The sequence below is a fragment of the Anguilla rostrata genome, chromosome 8, assembly GCF_018555375.3.
Source record: "Anguilla rostrata isolate EN2019 chromosome 8, ASM1855537v3, whole genome shotgun sequence".
Lineage (NCBI taxonomy): Eukaryota > Metazoa > Chordata > Actinopteri > Anguilliformes > Anguillidae > Anguilla > Anguilla rostrata.
In genome coordinates, this window is record NC_057940.1 from 54,612,357 (window position 1) to 54,633,588 (window position 21,232).

The 21,232-nt window shown below is 44.2% G+C and overlaps 1 protein-coding gene and 1 long non-coding RNA gene across 2 annotated transcripts; both read left to right on the forward strand.

Annotated features, from left to right (window-relative positions):
- Window positions 1-409: 409 nt before the first annotated feature.
- On the forward strand, window positions 410-11,278 carry LOC135262116 (LIM/homeobox protein Lhx9-like). Its single transcript, XM_064348973.1, has 7 exons — window positions 410-732; window positions 1,266-1,445; window positions 2,122-2,330; window positions 3,000-3,108; window positions 5,408-5,543; window positions 8,916-9,139; window positions 10,055-11,278. The coding sequence occupies exons 2-7, from the start codon at window positions 1,317-1,319 to the stop codon at window positions 10,424-10,426; spliced, it is 1,179 nt and encodes a 392-aa protein (XP_064205043.1). The 5' UTR covers window positions 410-732; window positions 1,266-1,316; the 3' UTR covers window positions 10,427-11,278.
- A 5,579-nt stretch (window positions 11,279-16,857) lies between these two features.
- LOC135262119 (uncharacterized) lies at window positions 16,858-20,995 on the forward strand. The gene is made up of 2 exons (XR_010332116.1): window positions 16,858-17,001; window positions 20,823-20,995. It is a non-coding gene; the product is annotated as an uncharacterized LOC135262119 (long non-coding RNA).
- Window positions 20,996-21,232: the final 237 nt, after the last annotated feature.

Sequence of the window (21,232 nt, forward strand, 5' to 3'; positions counted from 1 at the left end):
ACAAATTTGCCTTTAAAATTCAGCTTGAAATTTATCTCTGGTTATGTACTGCTGCCATCTTAGAGCCATTGCCTCTTAAGTGTGTGTGTGTGCGTGCATGTGTGAGTGTGTACGTAAGTGTGTGAGCGTGTGTGTGAGGGTGTGCGCGTGTGTGAGTGTGTGCGTGTGGTCTTTGTCTGCCCATCTGTGTACTTTCAGCTCTGGGTGGTGTCTCCAGCAATTCTGTCTTTTTAATTGGCCCTCTGGGATTGTGGCTTTTTTTTTTGTCTGGGGCCTAACCCCACCCCATTTTGCCCCTTTGCAGCCAATCAGAACTCCCCCCCTCACCTGTCTGGCCACACCCCCTGGTAGAGCTGTTTACAGGTGCATTGTGACATCAGGGAATTAATACTAATGGGAGTGGAGGTGAGCAGCCAGACAGTTACCCAGAGAGATGAACTGGAACTAACAGCATCTTAAATAAACACGTAACAAGCAGCTGTGCTAAGCTGTCGGAAAACCAAGTGCTTTTTCCACAAAGGAACGAGGGACAGGACTGATTTTATATGCTCGAATGGAGAGGTACGCTGGAAAACGTGGGTGACTGAAGGTGTCCATGCATATGCCAGCAAACTGACCAGTGTTTAAGGAGCAGGCTCTGTGGTGGCTTTGGAAGTTGAAGGAAATCCACCTGCTGTGTCGTGCAGTCTGAACTTCCCGGAGAAACGTAACGATCTCAGAAAATTAGTAAAGGTAAGACCTTGCCGTTTTAAAATTTGTTTTTGTTTTTTGGAGTAGACGGTTAGCGACAGTGGTCCTGTATGCTGCATACGTTGTCTGTGTGTGAGTGTGTGTGTCAAAAATAAGTTGATGAAATTCACTTTAAAATAAATGATTGCATTTTAATGCAGACCCCTACACCCTACTACAGCATACTTTAAACCGTCTCCTGTAAATGTATGTCCCAAAATGCCTCTTGGCAAAAATTAAGATTCCTTAATTTAGGAAGTCAGATTTGTTCCAGTTGGATTGAATGGAAGAGCCATCTGTGGGTGAGTTCTGCTGTAATTAGGGGTTTTGGTGGACACTGTTTGAGACGGTAGAAATTTCTTAAGCTTATTTGGAGCTGGTCCGTGTTTCAAGGTCTGTTCCTGAATGTACCAAGACATTCAGCAAATCACGTCCCCTGGGCTTTCCCTAGCCCTCTTCCTCCCAAAATAGCCTGTTTCACGGAGAGTAGTTTGTGTTAAATGACACCCCCCCCCCCCACCCTCCTGTCTCCCCAGGGCAAAACCCCTCCAGTCCCCTTCCCACCAATCCCACCCCCTAGTCCTGTGATGTCAGAGGACAGCACCCTTGAAGAACTGCTGAACAGTGGTTTCCCTGGCGACCAGGGGCCACAGGGGACTGAGCCCGTACCGGAAGGGAGGAGCCCTGCCGTGATGGATGGAAGCCCCGCCCAGCAGGTAAGAGGGCTCCGCCTCCTGCCTCACCCAGCCTCGAGCCTGGGCAATCTGCTTAGACTCTGGAACCTGCGATGTTTCTCCTGGAAAACGCGCGTAGACATTTTGTCTTGTCCCCTGAGTTTAGATCTGCTGTCACTGCACACTTCAGGGGTGTAGATTCAACAACAGGCTGGTGAACCAACTAGTGAACTTAAACAGAGCTGGCAGACAACACCAGGGGAAAGCCTGCCCCCAAGTGGCTACAACTGCAACTGCAGTTGTGACATGAAGCCAAAGCTAATGAATTCAGCATCAACCCTTCCTTAATGGACCCCCTGCTCTTCAGCCTCCTATTTTAGAAACTATTTGTGCCTCACACTTAACCATGCGATTTACCCCCCCTCACTCTCACCTCACCTCTCACCCCCCTCACTCTCACCCCACCTCTCACTCTCACCCCCCCTCACTCTCACCTCACCTCTCACCCCCTCACTCTCACCCCACCTCTCCTCTCACCCCCCTCACTCTCACCTCACTCTCCTCTCACCCCCTCCTCACCCATCTCTCACTCTCACCTCTTACTCTCACCCCCTCCTCTTACCTCACCCCCTCACTCTCCCCCCTCCTCTGACCCCCTCCCCCCTCTCACCCCAAACCCCCCCCCTCCTCTCACCCCAACCCCCCCTCGCCCCCGCAGTCCCCTGCTTTGTCCCTGGAGGCGGGGTCCTGGACCACGTTCTGCGGCGGCTGCGGGGGGCGTGTCTGCGATCGGGTCATCCTATTGGCCGCGGGGCGGGTGTGGCACGGGCCGTGCCTCCGCTGCAGCGTGTGCCAGTGCGAGCTGCAGTCTCACGCCTCGCTGTACTGCCGGGACGGAAAGATCTACTGCCAGCGCGACTACTGCAGGTTCGCGCCCCGCCCCGCCCCTCCTTACCGTGCCACGCCCTAGTTCCCATTCACACGTTCAGATTCATACTCTGACGGGCTGGCCCCGAGAACCAGACTTCACACTGTTTCAGAAAGGCCCCGTGGGTGGAAGGGGGCGGCCTGAATGAGAACGGAAGGGTTACGGCACAGTTAAGTAACAGTTCTGAACGCTTAAAGAGTCCCATTTGATAAGGTTTGCCGTGATTGGTTTAAAAATGCAGAACAGAAGTGGGCAATGTGGCCTGTGCCTGCTCCTGGTTGTCATGCCAACTTCTGGCCTTAGCTACATTAATATTCCCTAACATTTACACCACCTGGCACTATCTTAGCTACATTTCTTTATTAGTGGATGAATGACAGGCTTCTGTCCCTGTAAGAAACATTTTACTGGGATCTAATCTGCAAATGAACCAGTGTTGGTGTGTACAGCCAATTAGCTCATTTAGCCAGGGTATTTGGGGGAAACAAAAATCTGCCCCTCGGTCTATGAGTTCAGTTGTCCTGATGGCCAGAGGGATATGAGCCTCCCTGGATCATGTGACTGATGATGTCACCCCCATTCACTAAGCAGTTGCCCACTGTTGATTTTAAATAACCTCCATTTCCAAATACGTTGCAGTTTCCAGATTCATTTTGCTCTTCCCTCAGGCTGTTCAGCGTGGGGAGGTGCGCCCGCTGCTCCCAGCCAATCCCATCGTCCGCTCTGGTCATGAGGTCTGGGTCGCTGACCTTTCACCCTCAATGCTTCTCCTGCCAGGTCAGTGGGGCGTGGCATCGCGTGGCAGAGAAATGGCGGCTCGGCTCCGTCCCGTTGGGCAGAAGTACTGAGATGTGTGGAAAAAAAAAACACAGATTGTACCCGAAGGCCAAAATCACATCTTCGCTCAGATTTAGCTGTACTACATTACATTACATTCATTTGGCAGACGCTTTTATCCAAAGCGATGTACAAAAGAAAGTGCATTTCATGGTCGTATACAACTGTTGAAGTTGTATACGACTACACCTGTAATGCTTCATAGTGCAATAACAAACATATCGACAACTGTTTTATACATCGTGAAAGGCACGGTGACACCGGGGTGTAACGGCAGTCTCTCAGACTCTCAGGATGCGGCAGGTGCTCTTATCCAAAGTGTCTTACACACACGAAGATTGAAGAGCCAAGGCCAATCAGCGTCGCGACAGACAGCAGGCAGCCAGTACATAACCGACAGCATGACACTGAGCACCAGAGCGGGAGTGAGAGGAACACAGAGCACGTCTGTTATTATCTTCCGGAGTGTGTCACTGGAGGCTTCGCTAACCGGCCTGTGGGCAGAAGCCGACTATAAGCACAGAACCACACATTCGATCGGTCGATCGGCGAGTAGATGAATCAGTGAATCGTTCCACGGTTTCCATGGTTCCGCTCTCTCGTTCTCACTCTTCTTGTGTCGCTCACTCTCTTTTCACTTTATTGTTTCTGTGCGCACGCTCTCTGTCTCTCACCCTCCCCTTCTACCTTTTATCTCTCTCTCTGTCACTCACTTGCTCTCTCTCTCTTTCACTCTCTTACCCTCTCTCTCTCTCTCACTCGCGCTTCACATTCCCCCTGTCTCCCCCTCGTTTGCTTCCTCATTGATTAGCGTGAGAGGCTGACAACACAATTACCAAGAGCCTGTGCCCCCCCCCCCCCCCCACCCCCACCCACACCCCCCAACAGGTTATAAATAGACAACAAAAAAAAAAGTCAGTTAAAGGAATCAAGGGGGAAAAATAGCCTACATAATAAATAGAAACATTTAAAATCATGGCATTGGAGCCAAAGCAAAGGGAAGCATTTTTAAATGTATTTGTTTTTTTTTTGTCCCTTAAATAATGGATCCGTGGCTGTAATATATTATGAAACCAATCAATCAACGCGGTGCCCAATCACGTGCCACGGAGGGCTGAGAGTACACAGGTCTTCATTCCGGCCAATCACTTCACGGCTGAAGGTGTGTTAATTAGTGACATCAGCGGGTGAAGTGATTGGTCGAAATGAAGACCTGCGGCACGTGATTGGGTGCCACTTAAGAAGTGCACTCTATAACTACCTGAAGCCACTGGGAGTCCTGTCCACTGTGCATCTATATTTTTCAGTATATGGTGAGCTCCATAATGTTTGGGACAAAGACATATTTTTTTTCTTGATTTGGCTCTGTACTCCACAATTTTAGGTTTGTATTCAAACAATTTGCATGAGGTTAAAGTGCACATGTTCAGCTTTTATTTAAGGATATTTTAAACACACTGGTGTCACCATGTAGCACTTTTTATACACAGCCCCCCCCCCCCCCCATTCCAGGGCACAATAATGTTTGGGAAATATTAATGTTATGTAAATGAAAGTAGCAATGTTTAGTACTTTGTCGCATGTCCTTTGTAAGCAACAGGTTTTTCTTCACTATGGTGATAATTCTTCAGTCAACAACTACAGAGGTCTTCCTCGGCCTACCAGGCTCTTTGCGAGTACTGAACTCACCAGTGCTCTTTCTTCATAATGACGTTTCAAACGGTTGATTTTGGTAAGCCTAAGGTTTGGCCTGTGTCTCTGACTGTTTTTTTTCTTAATTCCATAATGGCTTCTTTTAGCTTCATTTGCACAACTCTGGTCCTCATGTTGACAAACATCAGTAGCAGACTCCAAAGGCAATCAAAAGCCTAGAATCAAGACTAGATACTGAAAGCTCTCTTGTATCTGCACGAAGGAAGCAACTGAACATACGTGACTAATCAGAAACATTTGCGATGCCAAAATATTTGTCCAAAACATTTTGGTGCCCTGAAATGGGGGGGACTATGTATTAAAAGTTCTGTATTTTCTACATGGTGAAGCCAGTGTGTATTAAATACCCTTAAATAAAAGCTGAGAATGTGCACTTTAACCACGTGTGAATTGTTTGATTACAAATCTACAGTCGTGGAGTACAGAGTCAAATCAAGAAGAAAAAAAATTATTTGTCCCAAACATTATGGTGCTGACTGCATAGGTTGTTTTGACCTGTCTAAAATGGCACATGTCTGGCTTCCAGGAGTGTGACGTCACTTTGCTCCCGGGAAATCTGTACTGCGCACGGGGGCGGAGCTTGTACTGCCAATCACACTACCAGGCAGAAGGGAGGGCAGGCCCGCCCGTCCCCGACCGACTCAGGCAAGCAGACAGAGAAGGTGAGGACATCTTTTATTTTAAAGGACATGAATCTGGGGGCTACCTGGGCAAGACATTGAGCTAGCATGTGGACTGCCCCACCCCCCCCCCCCCCCCGTTCTGGTATCGAATCTGAACCCTTTCGTGTCAATCACACACCCGTAGTCTGAATTCCATCTGCAGGTTAATTTAATAGGAGCTCTTACGCTCCAACAACTTACAACTTAGGAGAATGGAATCAGTGCATCAATAATAACACCAGGCCTGGCTAACAACATGCCTAAACATATATATATATATATATATATATATATATACAGTGTTTCCTGTGGAATTGATCTCTTGGTGTGGTGGTGGGTGTCCAAAAGGAAGGGGGGGGGGGGGGGGGGTGTAGCAAAGGCAAAAAAGTTTAAGACTGTGAAAACATAACCTCTTGAGACTTCTTAAAGGTTTATTTTTTTTTTATATCTAAATCTATCTTATAGCTCTGACGAGCTCTTGATACAAGGAATAACAGTTTGCAAGAGCTAAAAAGTAGTTTTAGATGTACTTTAAAACCATAAAAGGTTTGTTAACCTTTGTATTGTTTGTAAATATTGAAGCAAAATAGGCCTGTATTTTGAGTTATGGTGGCATGAGAACAATTAAAAGAGCACATTGTCCATCTAGAAGTTTTATCTTCAAGAATAGAGCACTATATAACCAAAATTGATACTCAAGAAAAGTTACATATTGCACTTTAAAAGGGGCACTTCTGCTAAATTAACTCAATTACCATGACAAAATAGTACTTAGAATGTTTTATCTTTTTATTTAACAATATAATTTGAGCTGGGTCCACATTCAAAGCCCTCTCTCTCTGTCTCTCTCACACTCAATGACAGAGTTTACATGCATTGTCCATGCAAAAAAAAAAGGAAAAAGTGAGAAAAATGGCTTTAAAGATTCTGTTCTGTTACATTCTAATTCTACTGAGAAGCATGATACAAAATTTCCTAACTAACTTAGATGCTTGATTAATGTCTTTTTTATTAGCTAGTTTTATCTGTATTCATTTCTGGACACTGCAGCAGCTTGTGAGACTGCTCCTCTCGTTATAATCATAATCGTCATTTGAATGCAGCCCTCTTTGTCAGCTGTAGCAACTGTAGCCTAACTCTCAGTTTTGCTAGCTCACTACATTCACAAAACCTTAAAAATAAACACTTTCCCTTTCGTTTTCATGGGAAAAAATCACCATGTTGTAGTATGGAAATGGAAGTAGCTGAATCACTCAAACATTTTAAATGCCCTAAAAAAATTAAAAAAAAAAAAAATATATATATATATATAATTCGCGCTGTTTTGGCGATTTGCCAACAATTTGCGTCCGCGACATCTGACGGGCTTCTCCAGGCCACCATTTTAATCATGTGTACCATTATAACAGTAGCTCTAGATTAAAATTAAAAAATGGTAGGCACGTAGCCTACGTAACTCAACTGGAACAGGTTCCGCTTCGGCTCAAACAAACACTGTTTATTTTCAGATAACGTTACATATTTATCAGATTTATTTTTTACTTGTCCGATCAGACAATTGCATGAGGCATTCCACTTAAACAGAGCCGGCAGACAACACCAGGGGAAAGCCTGCCCCCAAGTGGCTACAACTGCAACTGCAGTTGTGACATGAAGCCAAAGCTAATTAATTCAGCATCAACCCTTCCTTATTGGACCCCCTGCACAAGCCTCTTCAGCCTCCTATTTAAGAAACTGTTTGTGCCTCACACTTAACCATGCGATTTACCCCCTCACTCTCACCCCACCTCTCACTCTCACCCCCCTCACTCTCACCCTACCTCTCACTCTCACCCCACCTCTCACTCTCACCCCCCTCACTCTCACCCCCCCTACATTCACAAAACCTTAAAAATAAACACTTTCCCTTTCGTTTTCATGGGAAAAAATCACCATGTTGTAGTATGGAAATGGAAGTAGTTGAATCACTCAAACATTTTAAATGCCCTAAAAATATATATATATATATATATATATATACATATATATATATATATATAATTCGCGCTGTTTTGGCGATTTGCCAACAATTTGCGTCCGCGACATCTGACGGACTTCTCCAGGCCACCATTTTAATCAGATGTACCATTATAACAGTAGCTCTAGATTTTTAAAAATAAAATGGTAGGCACGTAGCCTACGTAGCTCAACTGGAACAGGTTCCGCTTCGGTTCAAACAAACACTCTTTATTTTCAGATAACGTTACATATTTATCAGATTTATTTTTTACTTGTCCGATCAGACAACTGCATGAGGCATTCCACTTGCCCGAACAGAGTTAGGATCCGCCAGTTGTCATTATCGAATGATAGTTAACGCCAGTGCTTGAGATGGGCAGGAGCTGTCGGGACTTGTATATGAGTACCGACTCTTCTTTTGATTACCAACATTAATTTATTTTAAACAGTATGTATTTTGAGGAGTAGGTACCGGCACTTATTTGGTCCAATTAAAACACTGGTTAACACTATGGTATTTTTTGTAATATCTGAAGCGTCGCTACCTACATTTTCCTTGTCTTGGCTGAAGAAAAAAAAGTGACGCTTTGACAGACCGTGCGACATTCGCGCGCTGCAAGTCTTCCGACCGCCTCAGAAAGGAGCAAGCACGGAGCGCGCGGCCTAGGCTCTTTTTGAAAGTAAATATGTGGACGCAACAATATGGATTGGAAAGCGCATTTAGGCAGAAATATTTAGAAAGTTTAACATTTTTAATTTATGAATTTAACATATAGGCTATACACAGTATATATATATATATATATATATATATATATATATATATATATATATTTATATATAACATATACCTAAATGACATATATATATATATATATATATATATATGTATATAAATTAAATATATATTTAGCCCTGCGATAGATTGGCGGCCTGTCCAGGGTGTATTCCTGCCTCTCGCCCAATGCACACTGGGATAGGCTCCAGCACCCTTCACCCAACCCTGCTCAGGATAAACGTGTATAGATAATGGATGGATGGATGGAAATATATATGCAAGCTTAGCTGGCGCAGAGTGGAAAGAAGCAGTAGAGGCTTCATGCAACGTCTTTCGAAGCAGCACACGTTCTTGCCAGCTTATGAGCTCGGTTTACCAATGGAACAGGCCATATTTGGCGATAATGGAGTGTAAGTATTATTTTTAATACAGCCCTGAAGGTCATTGGTTGGTTGGTGGCAGGCAGGGTAGTATATATTCCATGTGCAAACGTCTTTTTTAAAAATAAGCTCTACAAGCAGGCATAAAAATAAAAGTAGTCATTAGAAATCAAAATGTGACCAAAAATGGCGACGGTGAGCCATCCCACTCTGCAGCTGGAACGGGGGAGGGGGAGGAGTCGGTCAGCAGCCCCGAGCCCCGATTGGACGAAGGGCCCGCAGGGGGGCGGGCTCGGGGGAGGACCAAGCGAATCAGGACGTGTTTCCGCAGCGAGCAGCTGAGGGCCATGGAGTCCTACTTCGCCCTCAAGCACAACCCGGACGGCAAGGACTGGACCTGCCTCTCGCACCGAACAGGTCTCCCGAAACGAGTCCTCCAGGTGGGTCTGCGCACGCCCGGTCTCAACACCACCCCCCCCCCACCCCCTCACCGCCCCAGGCGCTGTCCCTCTGCAGCAGGTCAATGGATGACCAGGTGTCCTCTCATTCGTCGGTTCCGCTGAATTGAGTTGGATGAGTTGGCTTGGATCGCCACCTCCAGGTGGAGGACCGCATACGCAAGATCATGATCCATCTAATAACGCTGGTTTATTAGCAAACCATTGTTTTCTTTGCTCTTTATAAACACTCAGGTGACCCCCTGCAGTTCTGTTCCTGCCGGGCTTAGCTACAGTATATACAATAAACAGAAATGTCTCTTGTTGTCTTCTCTTGGCTTTTACAACCACTGACATGATTTCTCTCTCTCTCTCTCTCTTTGTCACTCTCCCTCTCTCTAACTCTCTCTCTCCCTCTCTCACTCACTCCTCCTCTCTCTCTCTTTTTCTTCCTGTCCCTCCATCTGTCTCTCTCTCTCTCCTCTCTGTCACTCTCCCTCTCTCTAACTCTCTCTCTCCCTCTCTCACTCACCCCCCTCTCTCTTTCTTCCTGTCGCTCCGTCTGTCTCTCCCTCTCTCACTCTCTCCCTCTCTCTCTCTCTCTTCCTCTCCTCCCCTCTCTCTCTCCCTGCCTCCCTCCCTCTCTCTTCCTCTCCCTCCTCTCTCTCTCTCTCTCCCTGCCTCCCTCCCTCCCTCTCTCTCTCTCTCTCCCCCTCTCTCTCTTCTTCTCCTCCCTCCCTCCTCTCTCTCCCTCCTGCCTCCCTCCCTCCCTCTCTCTCCTCCCTCCCTCTCCGTCCCTCCCTTCCCTCCCTCCTCCCTCTCTCTCCCTCCTGCCTCCTCCCTCTCTCTCTCTCTCCCTCCCTCTCGTCCTCCCTGCCTCCCTCTCTCTCTCTCTCTCTCTCTCTCTCTCTCTCTCAGGTGTGGTTTCAGAACGCCAGAGCCAAACTTAGACGTTCGCTTCCAGCGGACGATTCACAGAGCAACTCCCCCGTCGCCCCTCAAACTGACGCCATGGCGACAATGCCCGCGTCCATGGCAACCTCCCAACCGTCGCAGGCTCTCCAGACCAGCACCATCGACCAACTGGAGCTCTCCCTGCTGACCGCGCCCCTAAGCGTCACGCCTCAGAGTCCCATTGGCCAGCCCGTTGGATATAAAGACTCTTTCCTCCTGGACTACAATTCCCAGAGTCCACCGAGGCTCTCTCCGTTAATGACCCTCGACTTTGGGGAGACCAGTGCAGGAAGTGAGGGAGACTGCAACAAGACACCTCACCAATATTACTGTTAGTTGCTTTGATAGTATTAACCCTGTGTCCATCCAATTTAATCAACATCATTCTCGGTTATCCTAATAGCAGCTACGATGTCCTGACCATTTGGACCAGGCATTAAAGACCACAGACTTCATTCGGATAATAGTAGATGCGTGCAGTGATAGAGGACTGTGGTGAACTGAGCTCTGCTAAGATAGACAGACATGTAGGAGCAGATGTAGGTAGGGAAATTATCACTGGTGTGTTACTGTGTCTGTGAGAGTGGATGCCTTTGTCTGTAATACCTTTCCTTCACTACAGCTGGAACCAGGCTGGCTCATTATACCCCTTTCCCACTGTAGAGCTGGAACCAGGCTGGCTCATTATACCCCTTTCCCACTGTAGAGCTGGAACCAGGCTGGCTCATTATACCCCTTTCCCACTGTAGAGCTGGAACCAGGCTGGCTCATTATACCTCTTTCCCACACTACAGTTGGAACCAGGGTGGCTCATTATACCCCTTTCCCACTGTTGAGCTGGAACCAGGCTGGCTCATTATACCCCTTTCCCACTGTAGAGCTGAACCAGGCTGGCTCATTATACCCTTTTCCCACCATAGAGCTGGAACCTGACTAGCTTATTATACCCCTTAATTTTGGAACAAGGTAACTCATTGTGGCCTGGTCCCAGCTCTAAGAATAAAACTGTGTGTCTCCCTACAGAAATAGTGCTACAGAACGCCACCCTTTTTAATTATTATGATTGCAGGACTTTTCCTTATTTCACAAGGTCACTGTATTCCTGATCCTTGCCGCGTAGCTTAGTGAAGTCCCCCCTCGGTGTGTCCACAAGCTTTTAATAAACACAATTTACACTGCTGTCTCATTCTCGCGTTCTCTCTCCCTCGCTCATCATTTTTGGATATTTACTCGTTTATTTTACACAGTAAATGCGGTTAGTGCTATAATGGCCATTTTAATCTATGGTTTTTACCACAAGTGATTTTGATGAGGGTTCCTTGTAACTTTGAAACATCTTTTAAATTCTTGATTCTTGAACAGCCTTGCTCAAGGTAATGACGGGAATGACCCAGCTGGGATCTGAACTTCTGAGCCACAAGCCCCTGTTCCATCACCGACACACTCAATCCACACATTGAACTGCTCTTTGAATGAAGACCGTTGCTACGACGACTGTAATGCAGTGACGTGTGCCTGTTTGTGATGAAGTGCCCATGGAATCTTGGAGAACTGGAGGAACCTGTAGTTTCCCTCTTTTCCCTCACACACGTGACCGTTTATACACTTTAAATTCTACTGTCCGGGTTACATACAGCACTGCAGTATCCAGGGACAGAGTTAGACAGTGTGTAGGCAACATACTGCACTACCTACTTTCCCAGATGTATACTGTACTACCCACTTTCCCAGATTTATACTGTACTACCCACTTTCACAGATTTATACTGCACTACCCACTTTCCCAGATGTATACTGTACTACCCACTTTCCCAGATTTATACTGTACTACCCACTTTCACAGATTTATACTGCACTACCCACTTTACCAGATTTATACTGCACTACCCACTTCCCCAGATTTATACTGCACTACCCACTTTACCAGATTTATACTGCACTACCCACTTCCCCAGATTTATACTGCACTACCCACTTTCCCAGATTAATACTGTACTACCAACTTTCCAAGTCTCCTCTCTATCTTAATTCTCTATCTTTCGTTCTTCAACATTCTGTCCTTCAACTGGTCTACCTCTCAGTTACGTTTTTTTCATTTCCTCTCTCACTGCAGTGTTAATGTACTCTAGTGTCCAGTCAGTCGGTGCGTATGTACTGTATTAGCCCTCTCTCTCAGTGTAGTGTTAATGTACTCTAGTGTCCAGTCAGTCGGTGCGTATGTACTGTATTAACCCTCTCTCTCAGTGCAGTGTTAATGTCCTGTAGAGTCCAGTCAGTGTGTATATACTGTATTAACACTCTCTCTCAGTGCAGTGTTAATGTACTGTAGTGTCCAGTCAGTCGGTGCGTATGTACTGTATTAACCCTCTCTCTCAGTGCAGTGTTAATGTCCTGTAGAGTCCAGTCAGTGTGTATATACTGTATTAACACTCTCTCTCAGTGTAGTGTTAATGTACTGTAGAGTCCAGTCAGTTAGTGTACTGTATTAACCCTCTCACTCAGTGTAGTGTTAATGTACTGTAGTGTCCAGTCAGTCGGTGCGTATGTACTGTATTAACCCTCTCTCTCAGTGTAGTGTTCATGTCCTGTAGAGTCCAGTCAGTCAGTGTACTGTATTAACCCTCTCTCTCAGTGTAGTGTTAATGTCCTGTAGAGTCCAGTCAGTCAGTGTACTGTATTAACACTCTCTCTCAGTGTAGTGTTAATGTACTCTAGTGTCCAGTCAGTCAGTGCGTATGTACTGTATTAACCCTCTCTCTCAGTGCAGTGTTAATGTACTGTAGTGTCCAGTCAGTCAGTGTACTGTATTAACACTCTCTCTCAGTGTAGTGTTAATGTACTCTAGTGTCCAGTCAGTCGGTGCGTATGTACTGTATTAACCCTCTCTCTCAGTGTAGTGTTAATGTCCTGTAGAGTCCAGTCAGTTAGTGTACTGTATTAACCCTCTCTCTCAGTGTAGTGTTAATGTACTGTAGTGTCCAGTCAGTCAGTGTGTATATACTGTATTAACACTCTCTCTCAGTGCAGTGTTAATGTGCTAAAGCGTTCAATGTGTGCTAATCTCTCAGAAAAATGTTAGTGATTGAATTATGCAAAATGATGAATTCTTTTTTTTTTTTTTTACCAGACCTCTCTTCTTAGAATGAGGACTGTGTGCAGGATTTGTCTTTGCCAAGGGGAAATACTAGAAAAACGTTTTTTTTTTCCCCCCCGCAAATTCCTCTCACCGAGGAAAATGCGATTTTTGCTTTCACAACATTCCAGTCTGACACAGTCATGAAGGACGGCTGGTAAAAATGAACAGGCGAGGTTCACACTCACAATAGAATGTCTACAGTGGGGTTTGCTTCACCCCTTAGAGATGAACTTATCAATGGAAACATGACCTCTGTGATTTAAAAAAAAAAAAACCACCCAAGAAATCTTTTCACGGTCACCCATGATAATTGGCCACTTAGATCACTCAAATCAGTGCTGTTTCCAAGTTTGAAGAATGCTGGTGCCATCACAGCAATGACTTGTGCGTCAGAAGGGTCATCCGTCCAATCAGACACCACGGGCCAAACCTGTCAGCCAATTTGGAAGATGAATCCAACGGGGTATTTAAAGAGTGGGTACCAAAATAAAGGGAAAGAAGTTCTGAAAACGCTACAAGGTAATTTAAATTGTGTCTTTGTGGTGATCTGTTTAACCTTTATAAGCATTTTTTGTTGTTTTTGTTGTTGTTGCAAATGTCTTTTCCTTATTTGTATGCATGGGAATTAGTTGTTTTTGTATTTGAATTGTTTCTCATTTTTTAAATAGTGTCTTTTAAAATAATAGATAAATAGCTACACATGGATTAAATTTGAATAAGAAATATTTCTTGAAAATGAGAATTTCAGCATTATATTTCTGAAAGTGTCCAAAATTTCCATTTAAGACTTTAATATTGTGTCCTATGTGTTTCCCTGGGGAGATTATATTTGATGATGTTTACATGGCTGCATGATTGTTTGCTTGTGTGTATGCTTTCCTGTCAGCGTGTCCGGTTGTTCATGTGCACATCTGTGTGCGTGCGTGCATGAGTGTGTGCATGCATGAGTGTGCGTGCGCGCGTGAGTATAAGTGCGTGCAAGCATTCATGTGCGTGCGTGAGACCCCGTGTGTGTATTTGTGTTCTGATTTCTACTGATGCAGTTATAAATGTGAATAATTGGCTGCATAGTCTTCTTTAAAATTTCCATTTAAGACTTTAATATTACGTCCAATGTGTTTCCCTGAGATTACGTTTGATTACATTTACATAGCTGTGTGATTGTATGCTTATGTCAGTGTATATGGTTGTTCAGGTGCATTTTTTGTGTGTGCGTGCATGCATGAGTGTGTGTGCGTGCGTGCGTGCGTGAGTGTATATGTGCGTTTGTGTGTGCATGCGTGTGTGCGCGTGAGTGCGTATGTATGTGCGTGCATGAGTGAGTGTGTGCGTGAGTGCATGTGTGCGTGTGTGACCCTGAGTGGAGAATTTGTGTCCAGATTTCTACTTGGTGCCGTTATAAATATGAAAAATTGGGTGTATATTTAAGACATTAATATTATTGTAATTGCGTTTAACAGAGGAGATTACCTGTGAGTTGACAAACTTTCCATTTGGAATAGTTTCTAATGGCCAGCTGGTCTCCTTACAAGTTAGAGTCCTACATAAAATGTGGAATGGATGAATTTCTCAGATCTTGCCTAATGAACCTACTCCTGTCTGCCTGTTATTTTTATTCATTTATTCACTTTTATTTCGAGCTAACAGATGACACCAGCTGCCTTCCACCTTGGATTCTCCCTACGGACACTCTCTCTCCTCTCTGTCGCCCTGCTGGCTCCCCTGCCGGGCCTCACAGCCCCAGTCCGGCCCAGTGTGGAGCACCCTGGCTGGGAGGACGCCCTACTCCGGCTCCAGGCTTTGCTCGGCCTACCTGGAACAGCCTGGATGCCACGGGACCCGTCTGGAGTGCTGCAGCCTAACGGGCAGAGCGACGGTCTGTCCCTGGAGCACGACGAGGAAGAGGAGGAGGAGGACACCAAGAGGGCGCGGAGGGAGGACTGGTTAAGGAAGTCCGTGGGTCAATTTCCAGAGCGCCCCCTGGAGACTGGTCCCCATATGGCGGTAGGAGAAGGAGAAGGGGCAGAGAAGACCAAAGCTCTGACGTCCATTGCAGGGGGTCTTCAGGCCATCAACAGACAGAAAGGGGGATTCGGGTTCCGTTTTGGAAAAAAGTGAGGGACAGACGAGGAGAGAAAGAGGATGGGGGGGTAAGAAATAGGGGCGGGGTTACGGTGGGGCAGAAGCGGAGGGGTCAGAGAGTGGAGGCTTATTCAAGGTGTGAGATCACAGATATGTGATTAGAATGTTCTTAACTGAACGTTCTAATGTTGATGTCACAATCACTGCCGGTAACTTAAAGCAACGGAGTTCTAGAACACCGACGTAGAATTTTGAATAAACTTACTGGAAAAAAAACAAAGGGTTAAATAGATCACTAGCTGGGTCTGAAAATAAGATGACATAGAGCAGGTCTCGTTCATCAGCAGGTTGGAAAGAAAGGATGAAAAGAGGAGAAAGAAAGAGTGAGAGATAGAGAGAGGGAAGAACAAACTACAGGAAATGGCAAAACGTGGGAGAGTAAAAAGGAAGAATAACATTAAAGATAGAAAGAAGAAATATGTTGAAAGGAAAAGTTCATAGAAAGAACCCAGATAAAAAGGAAGATGAACGGATGAATGTATGGAAGAGATGGAGAAAAATGGAAAGAAAGACAGAGAGTGGGAAAGACAGATGAAGATGGATTTTCTGGGTAAAAATAGGGTGAAACTCAAATCCTGGATGGCCACAGGATCTGCTGGGTTCTGGTGTGTTTCAAAACCTAAGAGCTTAATTTAAGTCACTAACTGACTTTATTTCCAAAGACCAAATTACCTGCTGATTTGACAGGAAACCACAAAAACCTGCAGACATTGTAGTTTTTTGTTTGTTTTTTTTTTTTTGTTGGTTTACCTGTCTATGTTCTTTCCATGTACAATGTGTATGTAATATTACAGAATTGCAGAAACAACTGAATAATAAATAAACACATTGTTTTTTTGTATAGCATCATCAAACAAGTCTACTCTGGGAGTCTTGTTGTGCTGGTATATTGGTGGGGTTTCTCTGAGGTAGGGGGTTACTGAAATATGCAAAAGATCATACCAGGAGGGTTTTTTAAAATCAGTTTCAATAAAAGGTAAGTTCGGCTAATGTACATCTATTTCGTTTATTCTGAAAATTCGGTGGCGTGTCACTCTATCACCGCCTCTTTCCATTAACAAAAAAGACCAACCAACGACAACAGAGGACGCACAGCCTCTCCAAAGCTCTCCACTGGTTTTAATGAATTTGTCCTGTAGATCTAGGTAGGGCCGTTTGTCCAACTGTGTCCATTGTATTCTGCCGACTTTAACACGCCACTATATAGGGTTGGTATATATCAGTACCATGTTGATATAGGCCTAGTACAACTCTAAAACATTCGATAAGTACATGCGCTTCCGCGTGCATATTAACCGCAACAACAGGTTCCAACCTCTGTCTGGGACTTTCGCCTGACAACTACTGTCGCGCGTATACAACTGCGTTTGATTGGATATAGGCTAGCCATATTGCTGCAGAAGCGGAGAACTAGCAGTCATAACGCGGATGTGTAACTGAAGATCGGACGAGGCTGTCTGTCTGTTATATAACCTACCTGGATCGGACGGGAAAATAATTTTCGTATCTTTTCGGAAACACTCAAGTCCCCACTCTGTACTGTTTCCTTGGTTTATGGATTGGGAAATTGGTGCGAAGATGAAGTTGAAGATTATCCTAACGCTGTTCTGTGTTTTTGGCACTGTTCTGGGCGGTAAGTCGACAAAAACGAAAGTGAAACATAACGATGTTTTCCATTTTAGACCTAAAACTAAGCTTTTACTTTAAAAATATTCTCCATCCGTATCGAAATGATTTATCAGAATGCTACAGAAGAAATTTACTCATTGTGTACTACTTTTGGACATATACATATAGCCTACCCATTGTTGCGCACTTGTGACCGGATGTATTGATATACGACGTTTAGGCCAATTAATGCGTTTATATCGTATAACACATGTTGAAACCAGTCTTACGTAAATGTTATCGGATTGATTAACTAAAATTGCTAAATAAATTATCTAAATTGCTTCTTGAGTGCGCACGCTTATGGCTTTACGTTAATTTTAATTAACGTATTAGTGTGGAGTAGTTTGGTGCAGCGCAGCTTTAATGCCTGATCGTCCATTTATCGGCCTATCTTTAGTTTTTCAGTGTCTTTTGCAGACATCAGAAAGCCTTGAAATGAAATGAAAGCAAAGCATTAACCTAAAAAAATATCCGTGTTACTTTTTGTAGGTTATACCAAAATCCTAAACTTTGAAAATGTAGCCTATTTCGTACGACATTTAGCAAATGAAGGTCACGAGTTAATTTGTTGAAACACGGTCTAGACAAAAAAGACGACTTTTTGTGGGTTTTCTCCTGTTTAGATAAATTAATTTTACAGCAGCGTTCTGAAACAGTTATCGCTAAGAAAGTGTGAATCGATAGCTATTGCTTTTGATAGCCCTTGAATTCTCTGAGGAAGTTTTACATACGCAGCTCTCACTAGCCCATGCACGTTTAGGCTGAATAACTAACAAGAATGATAAATATCTGATCGTGAACCACAACATTGACAGTGTTGACTGTTTTCAAAGTTAGAATTTTATTTGGAGTATCCTGTAGAAAATGGCTCAAATTATAAAGTAAGTTCGTTAATGTAATATAAAAAGTCCATAAATAAATACAATCAAGTACCCATTTTATTAAAATTCATGAACTGTGTTTTACATCCACCGTCTAATCTTTGTAGGCTATATCGTCCTGTTTAGGCGAACTTGATGGACTTTCAAAGCTGCTCTGTACTTTGAGTCTTGAAACTTATCAGATTTACAGATAATGCAACAGTAATGCTTCAGTTTTATGATGTGTAACTACGAAACCACTCCGCTGAGTCCATAGTTCATGGGCTGTTCGTTGTTGTGTGAAGCTCAGGTGTCATGTTGACAGAAACCATTAGGAACGTGGATTCTGGAACAAGGCAAATGTATGTTGCCGTTTACTACTCGTGGTATTTGAAATCTTGAGTAAAATTCTGATAGGAAAATAATCCCTGTTATCCAAGCATTTACAGAGCACAACAGAGATTGGCTTTTCCAGGGTACTGTACTGCCACGATCAGGATATGAACTCTAAAAAACGTGTTGATATACAAACACACTTTATGTGTTACAAATGGAGACTGTTTAACACAGGCTGTGTTAAAAGTCACAGAAGGTGTTGTTCTTAACTAGAGGTGGAGGCGTGTTATTAAGTGACGTCACGTAATTTGCGGCTTTATCTGTTCAGAGAGTGCATGGGTGCGGTTATACGTTATGGTAGGAATGCGGCAATGGCCTACATGAAAACTGAGTAAACGTGTAAACAACCTCCTTCTAGAGACGCCTAAAGAAACTATAAAGATGGACAGAAGTGAAAGAAGTGTGAGGATGAGAGAGCAGAAAAAACGGATTTGTTGACAGAAAAGGCAGCAGTGAGGCCTAAACCTGTGCCTCCCAGACTGGACAAATGTTTTTGTTTCAAATCCGGTGCACATATTTTGGGACTTATTATTCAGGGACATATCTGCAAAAAAAGATTAAAACAACAACATGTCTATTATAGATACAACTAGAATGTAGTACTGTGTACACTTCATAGTGGTCGAGTTGTGAGGAACTTCACCGCGTAGCTCGTCGAGTCCGTCTTGTCTCTTCTAGTGCGCGGCGGACAGTTTGGACCGATCATCGTTTCCGCGTCGTGATAGCATTGAGATTAATGCGCGCGGCAGATGGCACTTACCTGCAAACTACTGAGGGTGGGCGTGCACATCCAGTGCTGACTTTCGCACGCGCTTTCCTGAGGGGTAATTTTGTCATCAGCACTGTTGTTGCTGTTGCTTTCGTGTAGATACATGTTTGAGAATGTGTATTAATTTTGAAGCCATTAATTTGAAGCAACGTATTTAATGAACTGGAAATCACAACGACCAAAAAATTATGTGTATAGTTGTGAAAAAAATAATGGCAGGCATCATGTGTTGCATTTAAGAATGTTACAAAAATATTAAAATGGAACACAATACTATACACAAGTCAAATTCTTAAAAAATAAAATAAAATAAAATGAATACATCTGAATAATACACTGTGACCTGTCAAGGATTCATCCTTGAATATTGTCAACAATGTTAAAGGGACAATATGAAACCAGGTAAAAACACCACTGGAACATTTATTCAAACATTCCAGGAACATTCTGGGGACCAAAAAGGTTTATCTTGTTAAATAAGAACGGATAAAGCCTAGCATTTGCTTGAACTGGTCTCTCAATGTTTAAGGGACACCCTTACGGAAAATCACATGTTCAGAAACCACACGTGGGCGCCCAACATTTGAAGAGTACACATGTAACCTATGTTATTTCAAGTCACATGTTTTGTTCTCACAGGAATTTGTAGTTCAGAAGTCAGTAACATGTCAAAATGTGAAGATGCAAATGACTCAATGCAGCCTTTTTTCTTTTCACATGTGGAAATTTTAATTCACATATGAAAAAAGCCAATCCCACATGAAAATGTCCAGTTCACGTGGGAAATTTTATCAATGTCAATATTTTAATTTCACATGTGATGTTTGTTTCATAAGGACCAGATGTACTCCAGTTAGATTAGTCTGTTTGAGGATTGTTTTTTTGATGCAGAGGTGGTGATAAATTGCTGGGCAGATCTGTCAGCCAAGCGTCATTTCGATTCCCAAACCACTTTAATGCAAACCACACCCTGTAGTTGCCAGCAAGCTGTCATTTCGATCAGCCAATCAGCGCTCTCATCGTGTTGACCAACGAAATCGATTTTGAACGTTTGTTGCAACTACGGGGTGTGGTTTGCGCTAAAGTGGTTTGACCCTTGCCTACACTGCTGCCAACAGGACAGCCCCCATCTACCTGCAGGACATGACTCGATTCTATGTGCCTGCTCGACCACTCCGCTCTGCGGCAGCAGGGCGCCTTGTAACCCCTCCCACCCGCCCAAAGGGATCACAGAGCTTCTCCACCCTAGCTCCCCAGTGGTGGAACGAACTCCCCGTCCCTCTCCGAACCTCCCCCTCACTACCCATCTTCCGCCGTGGCCTGAAGACTCATCTCTTCAGACTATACCTAGACTAACCACCACCACGCTGTATATTTCACTCTAAATCCCCCCCCCCCCCCTTTTTTCATGACACTTGTTACATGTTGCCCCATCCCAGCACTTTTTGGTATTTTTGGTAAATTTGTATTTGTCCTAATACTGTAGCTTATTCTTCTGCCTAGTTGGCTTTGCAGAGGTTAGGTCTGAATAGTGTTCACTGTGTGAACTAAACTGTGTTCTTGGCTAGAAATAGCTGTACAAAATAAGTATTGTACCTTAGTGAACCTGTGTTCAGCAGTTGTCTATGACCATGAAATGCACTTTTTGTACGTCGCTTTGGATAAAAGCGTCTGCTAAATAAATGTAATGTAATGTTTGGGAATCAAAATGACGCGTCAGCTAATGGCAGTCACTATCTCTGCTTGTCTCCCCACCAGAGATTCACAATCTTCATTACATTTACACCGCCCTTTCAAAGCCCATCAGTCAACCAGGAGTCTATCAGTTCGCCGCTATGGGAATTCTGGACGACAGGCCGATTGACATCTACAACAGCGAAGAAAAGGTCAAGAAGCCGTTGCAAACATGGATGAAAGAACATAACGAGAAAGACTACTGGGAGAAAGGCACACAGTCCCGCAGGAGCAAGGAACAGTGGTTTGACGTCAACGTCAAAATCCTGATGGAACGCATGCACCAGAACAAATCAGGTGAGACAGAGAAAATCAACATTCCTCCTTAACTTTCATTTGCAAATGAACACAAGAATTGCACTTTTTATATGTGAAGCACCTCGTGGACCTGGTTTGTAACTCACTCACTCACACACTCTCATTCACACGCACTC